Genomic DNA, 14,849 nt, shown 5'->3' with positions numbered 1-14,849 from the left:
ATAGAATTTAAGATACAGAATTCTATACAATTCTATATTCTTGTAGAATATAGAAATAATGCCTTAGTGTTGCTTTTTTTGTTTTTGTTTGAGAGAGAGAGAGAGAGAGAGAGAGAGAGAGAGAGAGAGAGAGAGAGAATTTGTAAGTGGTGAGAGGGGCAGAAAGAGACAGAGAGAGAGAATTTCAAGAAAGCTCCAGGCTTAGCGTGGAGCCTGACATGGGACTTGATCCCACCAACTGTGAGATCAGGATCCAAGCTGAAATCAAGAGTTGGGACACTCGGGGCGCCTGGGTGGCGCAGTCGGTTAAGCATCCGACTTCAGCCAGGTCACGATCTCGCGGTCCGTGAGTTCGAGCCCCGCGTCGGGCTCTGGGCTGATGGCTCAGAGCCTGAAGCCTGTTTCCGATTCTGTGTCTCCCTCTCTCTCTGCCCCTCCCCCGTTCATGCTCTGTCTCTCTCTGTCCCAAAAATAAATAAAAACGTTGAAAAAAAAATTAAAAAAAAAAAAAAAGAGTTGGGACACTCAACTGACTGAGCCACATAGACGGCCCCCTTAGTGTTGTTTCTTATAAAGTTTATAGGATTAAATTAGCAATTAAAATAGTTTAATATCCAGGGGCACTTGGGTGGCTCAGTTGCTTAAGCATCTGACTTCAGCTCAGGTCATGATCTCACGGTTCATGAGTTTGAAGTCCGCATTGGGATCGCTGCTCTCCATGCAGAGCCTGCTTTGGATCCTCTGTCCCCTCTCTTCTTTCTGCCCCTCCCCTGCTTGTACTCTCTCTCTCTCAAAAATAAAGATTAAAAAAATAATAATAATTTAATATCCAACATTGGATAGCTTGAGTTGATAAACTATGATATAGTAACAAAAGAAATACTCTGCAGCAAGAGAATATTGAGAAAATTTGAGAACAAGTCAACAAGGTCCTGAAATCAAAACCAAATAAAAATAAAAAATAAAATTTTAAGCAGTAAAAAAGCTGTAAAATGATATTCACAGTATTATTTTTTTTAGTAGAGAAATTGAAGAGACAACTAAAATTTAACAGTAATTATTTGCACACTCACTTGAGATTACTGGAGTTTTTACTCATTCAAAAATATTTATTCAGGACCTACCATGTGACAGGCACTTGAAATGTAGGGTGTTTGGGATACAAGAGTGAAAAATGACAGAATGTGGTCTTCTGCAGGGCTTCCATTTTATCAGGAAGGATGGAGACAGTAAACAATAACAAATAAAGGAATTATAGTTCTTTTTGGAGGTGATAAGTGCTAGAGGAAAAACACAAAGCAGGAAGAGTTGGATAGGGAGTGCTATGGCCGCCATTTTATAGGATGCCCAGGATAGCTGACATTTTGACAGACTTTATGGAGGTGTAGGAATTAGCCACGTGAATAGTGGGGGAAAAGCATTCCACATAAGAGGATAAGCAAATGCAAGGGCTCCAAGGTGGTTGGATGTGTCTGAAAATCCGCAAGGAAGCCTGTGTGGTGGGAGCTGAATGAACGTGGTCCTGGGAAATGAGGAACCTGACTGGACAGAATTTACCAGAAGGCTTTGGAAATGCTGGGAATAGGTTAAGAAGCTGTCACAGTAATGGAGATGAGAGAGGACAGTGTTGGGAACAAAGGGGAAGAGTGAATATAGTTGAGACTGGACAGGATCCTGGGTATAATTCGAAAGTAGAACCAACAGCATTTCTCAATTGGTTTAGATATGGTGACAAAGAAAGAGAGGCCTTCAAGGTTTGGGGTCTGAATGATTGGGAGGACAACGTTATCATCGGCTGAGACGGAAAGACCATGACCGGTGCAGATTTTGAGGGGAAGTGGGGGAGACGAGTTGAGTTTGGATGGTACGTCTCTGTAAGGGGAGATGCGCAGGGGGCAGCTGGCTATAACAATATGGAGTTTCCAGGACATGTCTGAGCTCAGGAGATACACTTGGGAATCAGGAGTGTACAGATGCTATCTGAAGCTACGGGAATGGGTGAGTTTGCCAAGGCAGTGACTGTGGACGAAGAAGAAGAGGTCCAAGAGTGTGTCCTGGGGCACTCCAATGTCAGCAGGTGAAGGCGACAGGTAAGAACCAGAGGAGGACCGGTTGAGAAAGCGACCAGCGAGGCAGGAGAGAAATAAAACGACGTTTTGGGGCGTTTCAAACGCTGCTCAAATGCTGGCGTGGGCTAAATAAGCTGACAGGTGAGGTCTGGTCACTGGATGTAGCCACGTGGAGGTCGGCAGACCGGCGACCTTGGTAAGAGTGGCCACGGAGGAACGTCTTAGGAGAGAAACTGAAGGAAAGAGTTGGAGACTGGAAGGAGAGATGACGCTTTTTGAGGAATCCGGCTGCAGAGGGGCTCAGAGAGATGGGTGGTGGCTAACTGGGGAAGTGAGACAGAAAAAAGGTTCTTTTTTTTCTTTTCAGATGGAATAAATAGCAGTATGTTTGTATGCTGCTGGTGAGCCTGGCCAATCCGCTGTGGTCATTAGCATTCACTCGCAGGGAGCTAAGCTGGCGGCAGGTGGTAACAGGTGGGAAGGCACACGAGGCTACCCGGACAACGCGCTACCCCGCGGCCCCGCTGGGGGCAGGAGTCTGGTCTCTTCCGTTACCTGAAATTCCTGCCTCTCCAACCTCTTCACCCACTCAGGAGGCTGATATTTAAAATATAAACATTGAGGGTCGGCAGGAGCCCAAAGAACAATGATCATAATTAGGGTCTTCCCCCGCCATGCTCCAAGAAGCCACTCACCCCCATTGGGAAGTATGTGGCTTGGAGCTTCACAGGTACAGATTGAGCCGAAACCACGAAGTGCAAGTCTGTGCTCGGAAAGCCTATTTTGCAAGAAAAAAAAAATCGGAGAGAAAGGAAGAATTTCAGCCCGTTGACCCTACTCCTCAAAGAGCTGGTAACCTGGGAAACCAAAGTGCCTCCTATCTGCTGCTTCTTCACCAAGAGAGAGGATTGCAAAGAGAAAAAAAAAAAAAAAACCAAAAACCCGGAAATCAACTGTGGATATATCTCTGTGTTGGAAGGCTCTACGTACGTCAGCTGGAACTCAAAGCTTAAATTTTAGCATCCATCCGCTTCCATATGCCAGTACATGCCTGTCCTCCTACACACCCAGCATTCCCACTCGGAGGGTATCTGTTCTGTTTCTCCCTCCCGTGGGTCCAATATCATCATTCTCCTTGTAAAAACCAGTTCTCAAAAAGAATGCCAGCAAGAATGGCGGTTTAGAACCGGCAGCGGCTTTGTCTTGGTTCTCGTTTTACAAGCGAAGAAACCAGGTCTCAAGAGAGAAAGCGAACTGTCCAAAAGCCAATAGCCAACTAGTGCGAAAACTCCAGAAAAAATTTTTGATCGACTCATGTACATCAAGAGGTACTGATTCCCACGCCCTCTGACCGCGAGGTGCGTTCTAACGGAAGCCATAGCTCTGAGCCCAAGGAGTGGATGGTGTTCAGTGGGGAGAAACGGCCAGCAGGCAGGGGGAGGATGCTGTCATTCCAGCAACAGGTGGTCTTCTGGATGGGGGACAGTGCGTAAGCAGCTCCCTGGTGTGTCTACTCCAGTGATTCTCAACAGGGGATGATTCTGTGCCCCGCTTCCCCTGCCAGGGATATCTGGCAATGTCTGGACAGACATTTTTGGTTTCACAACGGGGTCGGGGGGGAAGGCATTCCTGGCAACTAGTAGGTAGAGGCCAAGGGTGCTGTTAAACATCCTATGCATGCACAGCACCCCTCTCCTTGCCCCCCAGCCCCCCGCCAACTGGGTAACCCAAGATGCCGAACTCTGGCTTACTCTAAGGGAAAAGGAATGGAAGAGAGAAGAGAACATTACCAAAAGTTGGCTCTGGAGTAGTGTTCCATGTAGAGCTGTTCGTCAGAAAAGGGGGCCAAGTGGATGTCGCTGAAGGTCGGGAACATCATTCCTAAAGAGCAAAAGACAAAAGACCCAGACGTTGACTTCCACAGCCTTCTGAGAGAAGGGTACACCCACCTGCCACTTGGCCAACATATTCTTTCATTCTATTTCAGTTATTACACAAGAGGCTGAAAATTAATCTTGCCTCGAAGCCAGGATAAAAAAAAAAATTAGGCAGAAGACTGGAGGAAATGTAAGAAGGGAATACTAATGCAAGTCACAAAGCTATACTGCAATCAAAGCTTATGGGGAATTAGGTGAGACATCGAACCTGGCGTACTGCCTTCTCTGCTTTTGGCTTTTTCCTCCCTATATGTCCTGTGCTGCGAATTCCGTGCCCTTCCTTCACTTTAAAAATCTTATTGTTGTAAAAACAGCTTTGAAAATAATTTACATTCCCATCATTCCGTCACATTATTATTTCCATTCTCAGCCTTCGTCCCTGTATAATCGTGCTGATTATCTTTTTAAGTGTTTCTAGAAGCTCGGCTTCTCTGGAGGTACACCACCCTCCTTGCTGGGACACCCACTCATGTGTTTTGTTCCTGATACGTACCGCCACCTTGGGAAAGGCAGATTCTTTCGTGGGCAAACATCTAGAATGCGTGCCTGAAGTCGGGCCTTTCTGGACAGGCAGACACAGTGATCAGCATTATTATTCTGGTCATTTTTAGCGAGACCCTTTTTCACAGTCACTTAGGAAACTGTACACCAAAGAAAGATGAACGACTAACCCCATTTCAGAAGTGAGAATCGCCTTAGAAATTGGAGATGTGATCACAAAAATAATGCCTAAAATTGTTAGATTATGTCAACTCTGCCATGAACTTTTTTTTATGGGTTTTCCAAGTATTAGTTCATTTAATTCTCCTAACAATAGAAAGTCGGCTCTATTATTAGACCCATTTTATAAATGAGAAAACCAAGGAACAGGGAAATTTAAGCCACTCAGCCACAACCACAGAGCTAATAAGCAGAAGGGAAAAATCCCGACATGGAGTCTCATCTTCAGTCAATGGCCCATATTTTAACCACGCTCCCGTCAATGTCTGTGAAAATAGAACAGATTGTTTTATTTAGGGTATTTTCAGAGGTGGCCAGAGAAAAACCTCCATTGTTACATCATCCACATGTCTCCACCTAAATCTCATGCACTGGTGTCAAAACAATAATGACTTCTTAGTGGGTTTTCAATTTCAAGACAAAAGGAGATTAAACAACCTTAGAAAAGCAATATGTATCCCTACTTGTATAAACCTGGGAACATTTAGAGATGCTCTGAGCCTTGAGCCTAACGGGAATTTCAAAGATATACAATGGAGGGGGAGAGATCATCAAAGGTAAAAATATAAGAACAATCCTTAGAGTTGAGGAAAATGAGTCTTCTGATTAAACATCTTCACTCCATGCCCAATACGAGAACTGAAAAAGCTAGAAAGGTTAGAGAGAAAGCAAGATACTAAAAGCATCCAGGGGGGAAAACTATGTCCCTCTAAAGGATCAGGAGTCAGAAGGCTATGGGACCTCTGAGTAGCAATATTGGAAACCAGAAACCAAAAAGAGATGTCTTCAAAATACTGAGTAAAGGGGCGCCTGGGTGGCTAAGTCGGTCAAGCGTCCGACTCACAGTTTATGAGTTCGAGCCCCACGCGGGCTGTGCTGACAGCTCGGAGCCTGGAGCCTGCTTCGGATTCTGTGTCTCCCTCTCTCTCTGCCTCTCCCCCACTTGTGCTCTGTCTCTCTCTCTCTCTCTCTCTCTCTCTCTCAAAAATAAATAAAATATAAAATACTGAGTAAAAATTGTGTCCAAGTTCACGTTCCCTACCCTGCAAAATGATAATCCAAGAGGTTAATGAAAAGTAACTTCTCAAATACCTTGTCTCCAAAAGCTGTTAGAGGATACTCTTTGCTGAAATGACGGTGTACCCCAAGAAAGAAGACAGAAGAATAATGATGGAAAGCACGCAAGAGGACTGGGAACAAGCATGTCCCGTGTAGGAGAGAAAGACAGAGGAGCCATGGAAGGAAGGCCTCCACAGACTGCATATTGAGAGGATCTGTCTGACCTCTTGGAGCATGGAAACAATTAGCCATGAGCTTATAAAAAAAAAAAAAAACCCAAGCTAATGAAAAAATAACTCCAAGAAAAACAGAAGATTTCATGAGAAAATACAAATGCACCCACTATACCCCTTGACTCAGCGCAGAACGATATTTGCGTTGTCGTCATAATATAAACGTCCATTACTGATCTCGCCAAATGATGATCTCGGTCTATATTTCTTTATATTACATCGTGAAATCCAAAAAAAGCTCTGTGAAGCAACCGAGCTTCGTACGTTTGCAGCAACATCATCTGACAGCAAACCCTGACCTGAGCCTACGTGAGTTTATTTACAGCCTTCATTTATCACACTTGGTAGCCACATTCCCATGTTTTGTGGCAGAAATGTAACATGTTTCATTACGGAGCCTTGCCTCAGGCCCCACTGGAGATTTAAGTAATCCATGGTAATACGACCATATTACCAGTCCCAAGTCCTCCAGATTCTGAATTCTGAAACATATCTGGCCTCAAGGGTTTGGAAAAGGGATTCAGGACCTGTATAAATATATTGAGAAGATGGGGGAGGGGGGAGGGAAGCAAGGGGAGTGAACTTCTCAACCAGAGAGTGACAAAAACAGCAATATATACACTTTTACATCGAAATATACTTTTATGTCAAAATATATAGGTACATCATGGAAGAAATAGCAAATGTGGCTGAAAGGGATAGCCTTCGGTGGGGGAAATGTGAGGACAGGAAGAGGTGAGGCAGAGGGTTCCTATCTATTAGAAGTCTTTTTTTTTTTTAATTTTTTTTTCAACGTTTATTTATTTTTTGGGGGACAGAGAGAGACAGAACATGGACGGGGGAGGGGCAGAGAGAGAGGGAGACACAGAATCGGAAACAGGCTCCAGGCTCTGAGCCATCAGCCCAGAGCCTGACGCGGGGCTCGAACTCAGGGACCGCGAGATCGTGACCTGGCTGAAGTCGGACGCTTAACCGACTGCGCCACCCAGGCGCCCCTAGAAGTCTTTTTAACAGTATTTGATGTTGTAAGTTACGCCTTATTTTCACGGAGAATAGAAATAATTAGCAAAAAACCAATCTTCCTTCAGGAACACATGGGTTAAAAGGAAGATCAAGTCGGCATTCACGTCTACTTGTCTAGTTAAAGATATACAGCCTAGTCATATCCATTACAAATATCTGGGGGGAAAGAATACCCTGATATTAGGTCTAGGTACTTGGCCTGGAGGGACTCAACAGATGCAGGTGAATTTACCACGTTCACAATCTCCCCAGTGGCAAGTACTCAGCCATGTGAAAAGAAATCCAGAAAAGAAAAAATGTCAGAATTCTTTCTGAAGGGCACTGAGTAAGAAATCCAAGCAGCCTGTTCCTTCACATGCATTTCCACAATTCAGTTTTGTCACGTAAACAACAGGCTTATGAGACCTTCCTGGGCTGTTTACACAACAAGCATGTTAATGAAGTTTGTGATATCAGGTATACTTTACCTTTTTACTCATTTATTTTTGCAGGAGTTTCTTTTTTAAGTGCTTATCTCGGGGTCCCTACATTTTGAACCACGCAGGAAATTATAGAGGAGCCTCAGGCTTTAACTTAACATAACACTTGGCGGCACCTGGGTGGCTCAGTGGGTTAAGCGTCTGACCAGCTCAGGGCATGATCTCACGGTTTGTGAGTTCAAGCCCCGCGGTGGGCTCTGTGCTGACAGCTCGGAGCCTGGAGCCTGCTTCGGATTCTGTGTCTCCCTCTCTCTCTGGCCCTCCCCCACTCGTGCTCTGTCTCCCTCTCTCTCTCAAAAAATAAACATTAAAACAAAATTTAAAAAACACAACATGCATACACTTGGAATGCATGTACTGCCTAACTGGGAGTTAGAACGGTGCCGGTGGCTGTCACTATTTTGTCTTCACTGGATGTCAAGGCAGGGAGCCACGGCATTGGTAAGGTGCTCGAAGTGTAATGGGCCACTTTTAAAGTGTAATAGCCACTTTTAAAACTGGCTGGTCACTTCCCATGCTCTATTTGAAAAAAGACATTCTGTGGAAGCGTGTCTACTGTCTCCAGTAGAGAGGAAAGTTAGGGCACATGCAGGAGTCCTGAGTGTGGGCTTCAGGGTCAGACCGACCTGGGTTCGAACCCCAGCTCTGTCATTCAGTAGAGGTGTGTCCTTGTCAAGTTCTTTGCTCCCATGGAGCTTCCATTTTCTCTTCATAAATGGGGGCCGGTCTCAGTCTTGGTATTGCTGACGTTTTGGGCTGGAGAGCTCTTTATGGGGGGGTAGGCGGTCCTATACTCTGAAGGACATTGAGCAACCCACCTGGCCTGTCCTACCAGATGCCGGTAGCTCCCCTCCCCGAGTTGTGACAAACCAAAAGGTCTCCAGACGTTGCCAAACATCCCATGGGGGAGGACCGTAAAATCATCAAGAACCTCAGCGCTGACCTTTCAAATAAATTAAAAACCTCCAACCTTCACACTTGGTAAGATCCTCATAAATGAATTTATGCAGATTGCTTAGCACATGTAGATACCTGGTAAGCGCAAAAAGAATGCGGGATTTTATATTATCATCTCAGTACTGATCACAGGGAAAGAGAGACAGAGTGCGAGCCGGGGAGGGAAGAGAGAGTGGGAGTCACAGAAACCGAAGCAGGCTCTAGGCTCTGAGCTGTCAGCACAGAGCCCAACGCAGGGCTTGAACTTACGAACCTGTGAGATCATGACCTGGGCCGAAGACGGACGCCCAACTGACTGAGCCACCCAGGCGCCCATAGAAAGTTTTTTTTAGAGGTTATTTTTAATATACAGATGACAAAACCAAAGTCAAAAGGTCAAGTGTCCGGCCAGGTTCCTTAATGAAGAAAGTGATAGAAACAGGACACAAATACATAGCTCGGAACTGGTCCTCTCTACCCCTATTTAATACTGTGCAGCACACTACCCTCTGTGGCTTTATGGCTGGGGACTAGCTGACTTCTAATGGAAGATTACGATGAGAAAAATTTAAAAGCTGCTATCATAGAAATGCCCTCCCCTCCTCTCTGCCCAAAATTAAATATGGCGGGGGGGAGAGGATGGTAAAGTTTTATGGAAGAGTTAGCTTATATCCTGAATCAGGAATTGGCCAACTCACCATTTGCTTTTAGCCACTTTTTGGAATGAAGGTAACTCTCCAACATCCTTTCATTAAACAGCATGTACCCCATCGGTTCGGACACGATCACGTCGATGGCTTCGGGAAGAGAGATGTCTTCGATTTTCCCTGGCAAAACAGTGATCTTGTCTGAAAGGTGGTTATTTTTCACCAGCATCTGAAAAAGATAAGAGAGGGTGCTAGGTGCCAGTACTGATGTTATACAGGGTCTTACAAAAAAAAAAAAAAAAAAAAAAAAGGTCTACAGATTAAGGGTTGACACCGTGATAGGGATGAGAGGGAAGAGACATGTTTGTTTCTATAAACCCTCGAAAAAAAAACAAACTTGTTTTTCTTAATGTACAAATAGTTCGTGTTTACTGTGAGAAGACACAGATATGACACAAATAAAGACACCTGTAATTGGGCCACATGCAAATAGTAACTATGGAGAGTTTGATGTATACCCCTCTCCGGGCTCTTTACACACATGTACACGTGTGTGTGTGCGTGAAGGTGTGTGGGGGTGTTGTCTGCGTACGTGTATATTCATATGCGCCTGCACTTTTGAGGGAATTGTTTTTTTGTTCATGGGTTCAGCTTATTTTCCATCATTCTGCCTTCGGTAAAGACGCCAAAGAGCTCTTTACAAGAATCTTGCACAAATTAATGATCCTGACGCTCATTAAATTATCCTTTGGCCTTTGGATTCCAAAAATAAGTAAGAGCACATTCTTGCCCTTCCTGGAGAAGCACATTTTACAGTTATGTACTCATTTTTCTTTGATGTCTTCTGTATTCTGTTTAATAACTTTGAGTTCTCTTCAAAGTGGGACCTTGAAGAGATCTGTATTTATTATATTTCTAACGTATTTCTTCTTAATGCCAAATATGTCAAAGAACTTGCATTATTACATTTATGTCTTTCTACTGCCTGAAAAATACATCTCCTAATAAACATCTTATATGCACGAGCATAAATGTAGACAGCACATTCCTTTTGGAGTTGTGGCTCTCCGAGACTCTTAGATCTTTGCTCGCTGTGTTTATGCACAGACAACTTCCATTTTGTATTTTCACAACTTGATCCCTTTCTTTGTCATGAATGTGGCACACCATGTGTTTGTCATGATTCCATTGCATTTGTTCCGTTTCTGATTACTTCTTCACATAGCTAGGGTAACCTTCACCTCGAGACAGTCCTTCTAGGGTGCTGCCTACCAATACATGCCCCGTAAACTTATTAAAAGTCTTTTCTACTTAAACTTTGTATTTTAATGTTTATTTATTTTTGAAGGAGACAGAGACAGAGCATGAGCGGGTAAGGAGCAGTGAGAGAGGGAGACACAGAATCCAAGGCAGGCTCCAGGCTCTGAGCCATCAGCACAGATCCCCATGCAGGGCTCGAACCCACGAACCATGAGATCGTGACCTGAGCTGAAGTTGGACATTCAACTGCCTGAGCCGCCCAGGCGCCCCTACTTAAACTTTTTTTTTTTTTTTAAAGATGGAATAAATTAATCTCTGATCTGGAAAAACAATGAAGAAAACTATGAATGTGTCACCCACTGTCGACATTTGTCCATCCACAAGGACTCTTGGAATTCCATTTTATCATGGATGATACATGTGGAAGTCTAGGTCATGGGGCTCATGGGATTTTTCCCTGTAGAGACAAAGCCTAAAGGTTAAGGCTTTTGGTGCCCTGCTCTTCTCGGCTTCCTCTAGACTTTCTTAAAACTTCTATATAATCTTGTATTTCCTTGATTCTCTTTTGTTCACGAATACAATAATCTTCAACATCCTGGGGGCCTAGCTGCTTCCCACAGACAATTAGTAACTGTGTTCTCTTATGTCTACCTTTCAGAAATATCTCATTTCCACCTTTTCCTTTCTGCCTGCATCAACTTGTTCGGTTCTTAATAGCTTCAAATATGGAATTTAAAAATAGCATTTATATAGTAAAAAGAATAATAGTAGTGCCTATCTCACAGGCCGGCTTGAGGATAAAACAAGATAAAGTATATTAAAGGCTGTGTACGTTTTAAAATTGTTACTGTCACATTATTTTTGTTAAAGAGTACTATGCATTAAAAAAGAGAAACGCAGGTGAGAAAAAACATGAAAACAAAGATCGTTTGTATTGTCATATCCAGATGTAGGCAAAGTATATCCCTCAGCAGACATGTGAGTGTCTCTCTGTTTATGAAAATGTAAAATATTTTGTTTTGGCACCTTGAGATATTTGAGCTGAGGGCTCAGGTTGCACTAGAACCTGACTAGCTCCCATGGGGACAAAGGGCATCACTATATCCATCCTGGCCTACCCGTCAGGAAGTTCTGTTTTAAACACCATTCCATGAAGTTTTCTACAACACCATTTCTACTGGTTGTATAGTATTTCAAAAAATACTCTGATTCATTTAACCAACCCCAAGTTATCGGACATTGAGGTTACGGCACATTTTTCATTGTTATAACAGCGTTTGAACAAATAATAACAAATACCAAATACTTCCCACTGCTTCTGGCGCATTTAAAGAACACGGCAATTTTATATTATTATTATTATGATGATGATGATGATGATGATGATGAAATTTATTGTCAAATTGGTTTCCATACTACACCCAGTGCTCATCCCAACAGGTGCCCTCCTCAATACCCATAACCCCCTCTCCTCCCCCCCCCCCCATCAACCCTCAGTTTGTTCTCAGTTTTTAAGAGTCTCTTATGTTTTGGATCTCTCCCTCTCTAACGTCTTTTTTTTTTTATTCCTTCCCCTCCCCCATGGGTTTCTGTTAACTTTCTCAGGATCCACATAAGAGTAAAAACATATGGTATCTGTCTTTCTCTGTGTGACTTATTTCACTTAGCCTCACACTCTCCAGTTCCATGCACGTTGCTACAAAAGGCCATATTTCATTCTTTCCCATTGCCACGTAGTATTCCATTGTGTATATAAACCACAGTTTCCTTATCCATTCATCCATTGCTGGACATTGAGGCTCTTTCCATAATTTGGCTATTGTTGAAAGTGCTGCTATAAACATTGGAGTACAAGTGCCCCTATGCATCAGCACTCCTGTATCCCTTGGGTCAATTCCTAGCAGTGCTATTGCTGGGTCATAGGGTAGATCTATTTTTAATTTTTTGAGGAGCCTTCACACTGTTTTCCAGAGAGGCTGCACCAGTGTTCATTCCCACCAACAGTGCAAGAGGGTTCCCGTTTCTCCACATCCTCTCCAGCATCTATAGTCTCCTGATTTGTTCATTTTAGCCACTCTGACTGGGGTGAGATGGTATCTCAGTGTGGTTTTGATTTGTATTTCCCTGATGAGGAGTGACGTTGAGCATCTTTTCATGTGCCTGTTGGCCATCTGGATGTCTTCTTTAGAGAAGTGTCTATTCATGTGTTCTGCCCATTTCTTCACTGGATTATTTGTTTTTTGGGTGTGGAGTTTGGTGAGAAGAACATGGCAATTTTAAAGGTTTCTGACACACACTGCCCCTCTGCCTGCCACAAAGGGATTCCACTTCTGGATTTTAAGCCCTTTCTAAATTCTGCCTATGGGGTATGAGACTTTGCACAAGGTAGTGTATAAAACTGCCTCGTCAACTTGGGTCAGAATGCTAGAAGGGGAGCTTTCTAAGTCTTACTAGAGACACCAATGTGATACGATATCCAAGTGAGCATGATATTATTCTCTATGGAGAATTTACAGAGAATAATCCTGCACTATTGACCCCTTAGGAACATCTGAGATATAATAAGGCTTTGGAGGGAGGATTTTATGAGCTGTCAAAAGGGCAATTTGGGATTCATAGGAAATAATTTTGAGTCCCATCATTCTCACCGGTAAAGAAGGGAATACCGCATTATGAAATAGGAAAAAAGGCCTGCCGGTAGGTCACTGTATCATGTGACTTCATTTAATTTCATTCAATTCAAAGAACACTAGATCAGGAATCTGAAGATATGAATTCTAGCCCTACCTTTACTACCAAAGAGCTGTGTGATCTCGGGCAAGTCACTAAAGCCCATAAATTCTGGTTTCCCTCCTTGGAAAATTAAAATTTAAAACGAGTTGATCTAAGGCTCCTTCTAGTTCTAACATTTTATGATTAGAAGAAAGCCCAATTTCCCCCCAAATATATTCCTGGAGTCCACGAACATAAGAGCTTCATGATCAAATAATTTTGGAACTTCTTTATAATATATATCCCTCTTACAAAATCAGAGATATCCTTAGCAATATCAATTGCTTTGAAGAATTTTGCAGGAAAGAAAACTGTTTGGCTTGGTTAAATCAAAGACACCCAAACTTATTTGGATGCTTTGCAGTTCTTTTTTCACACTGGACATTTATTTATCTCCTGCAGACCAATAATGAGGAAACAATGAAAATAGTTTATTTGGTAATTCTAAATCTGAATACAATTTGTTGACAAAGGTATTTGAAAACAGGACATAAATCCAACCAATAATAGCTCTAAGACAAGAGAATAGCTAATTCTGGATATAAGTCTTTGAGTCAATGTTGCTGTTTTCCTTCACCTTTGGTTTACAACACTCTCAGTACAGAAAATTTTGTGTTAGCCTGTCTTCTCACACACCCTTCTTCCAAAGCCGAAACTTTGTAGCACTATCCTTTACAGGAAAAAGGAACTTTAATGCATCTCCCCAAGAGCTGGAGAAGGCTACTAATCCAGAGGAAGGCTCCATCATCCACCATGGTCACTGCTGCAGATTCTCCCTATGGGACCTGGTCCTTCTCTGAGAGTTCAGAATAGAGGGAGGTTCCAATAAGGGCTCTGCTCTCTGGACACCATCAAGGTACGAGCAAACCCACGTTACATCTTTGTTTGGATCTTGTTTCCTTGCAATTACACTGGGTTTCAAAAACCCTTCGATAGTTCTGTCACTTGTACTGGCTGCTTAAATTGTGCCCACACATGCACACACACACACACATGCACACGCACACACTTTAGGTAGTGGCAGCAGAATTCACCCTTTTAGTATCACAGTGATTTCCAAGATTGATCATGGTAATAATTTCACTTGGTGAAGTTCTTATCTCGCTTGGGAGGTTTTTCACTGAGTTACATGCATTGAAAGGTGTTGTTTATTTATGCCTGTCCAGTTCGGAAGCTTAGTTAGTCTTAGAAGCTATACCACACAATACCATATAGTATTGAATTGTATCCTGTCTCAAAGAGGTGGAAAAATCAAGCGCTTTGGAGGTGAAAGACTTGGGTGCTACTGTCAGATTCTCCACTTAGTAGCTCTAAGACTTTGGCCAAGACACATAGTTTCTTGGAAGTCCTTTCATTCACGTGTAAAATGAGAATAGGAGTGCCTGGGTGGCTCAGTCGGTTAAGCGTCCGACTTCGGCTCAGGTCATGATCTCACCGTTTGTGAGTTCGAGCCCTGCATCGGGCTCTGTGCTGATGGCTCAGAGCCTGGAGCCTGCTTCGGATTCTGTGTCTCCCTCTCTCTCTGCCCCTCCCCCACTCATGCTTTGTCTCACTGTCTCTGAAAAATGAATAAACTTTAAAAAAAAAATGAAAAGAAAATGAGAATATAATAGCACCGATCCCTTCATGTCATCTTAAGGATCAAATCAAATGAGAAAGTAAGAGAAATGTATCAGTCAAAGAGAATAGGGATTAAATCGAACACGATTTTAAA

General features: G+C 43.1%; 1 protein-coding gene across 1 annotated transcript in view; it reads right to left on the bottom strand.

The window, feature by feature from the left end:
• The window catches only part of LOC122475124 (histone-arginine methyltransferase CARM1-like), a 248,792-nt gene that overhangs the window by 34,257 nt on the left and 199,686 nt on the right, over positions 1 to 14,849 (bottom strand). Inside the window, exons 8-9 of the mRNA XM_043566818.1 lie at positions 9,155 to 9,332; positions 3,860 to 3,950 (exon numbers count right to left, since the gene is read on the bottom strand). Of these exons, the coding sequence (XP_043422753.1) occupies positions 3,860 to 3,950; positions 9,155 to 9,332 (269 nt within the window). The remainder of the gene's footprint in view (positions 1 to 3,859; positions 3,951 to 9,154; positions 9,333 to 14,849) is intronic.

This window comes from Prionailurus bengalensis, chromosome D4 (assembly GCF_016509475.1).
Source record: "Prionailurus bengalensis isolate Pbe53 chromosome D4, Fcat_Pben_1.1_paternal_pri, whole genome shotgun sequence".
Lineage (NCBI taxonomy): Eukaryota > Metazoa > Chordata > Mammalia > Carnivora > Felidae > Prionailurus > Prionailurus bengalensis.
The sequence above is the reverse complement of the archived record's forward strand: the minus strand, read 5'-3'. Positions and strand labels throughout refer to the sequence as shown.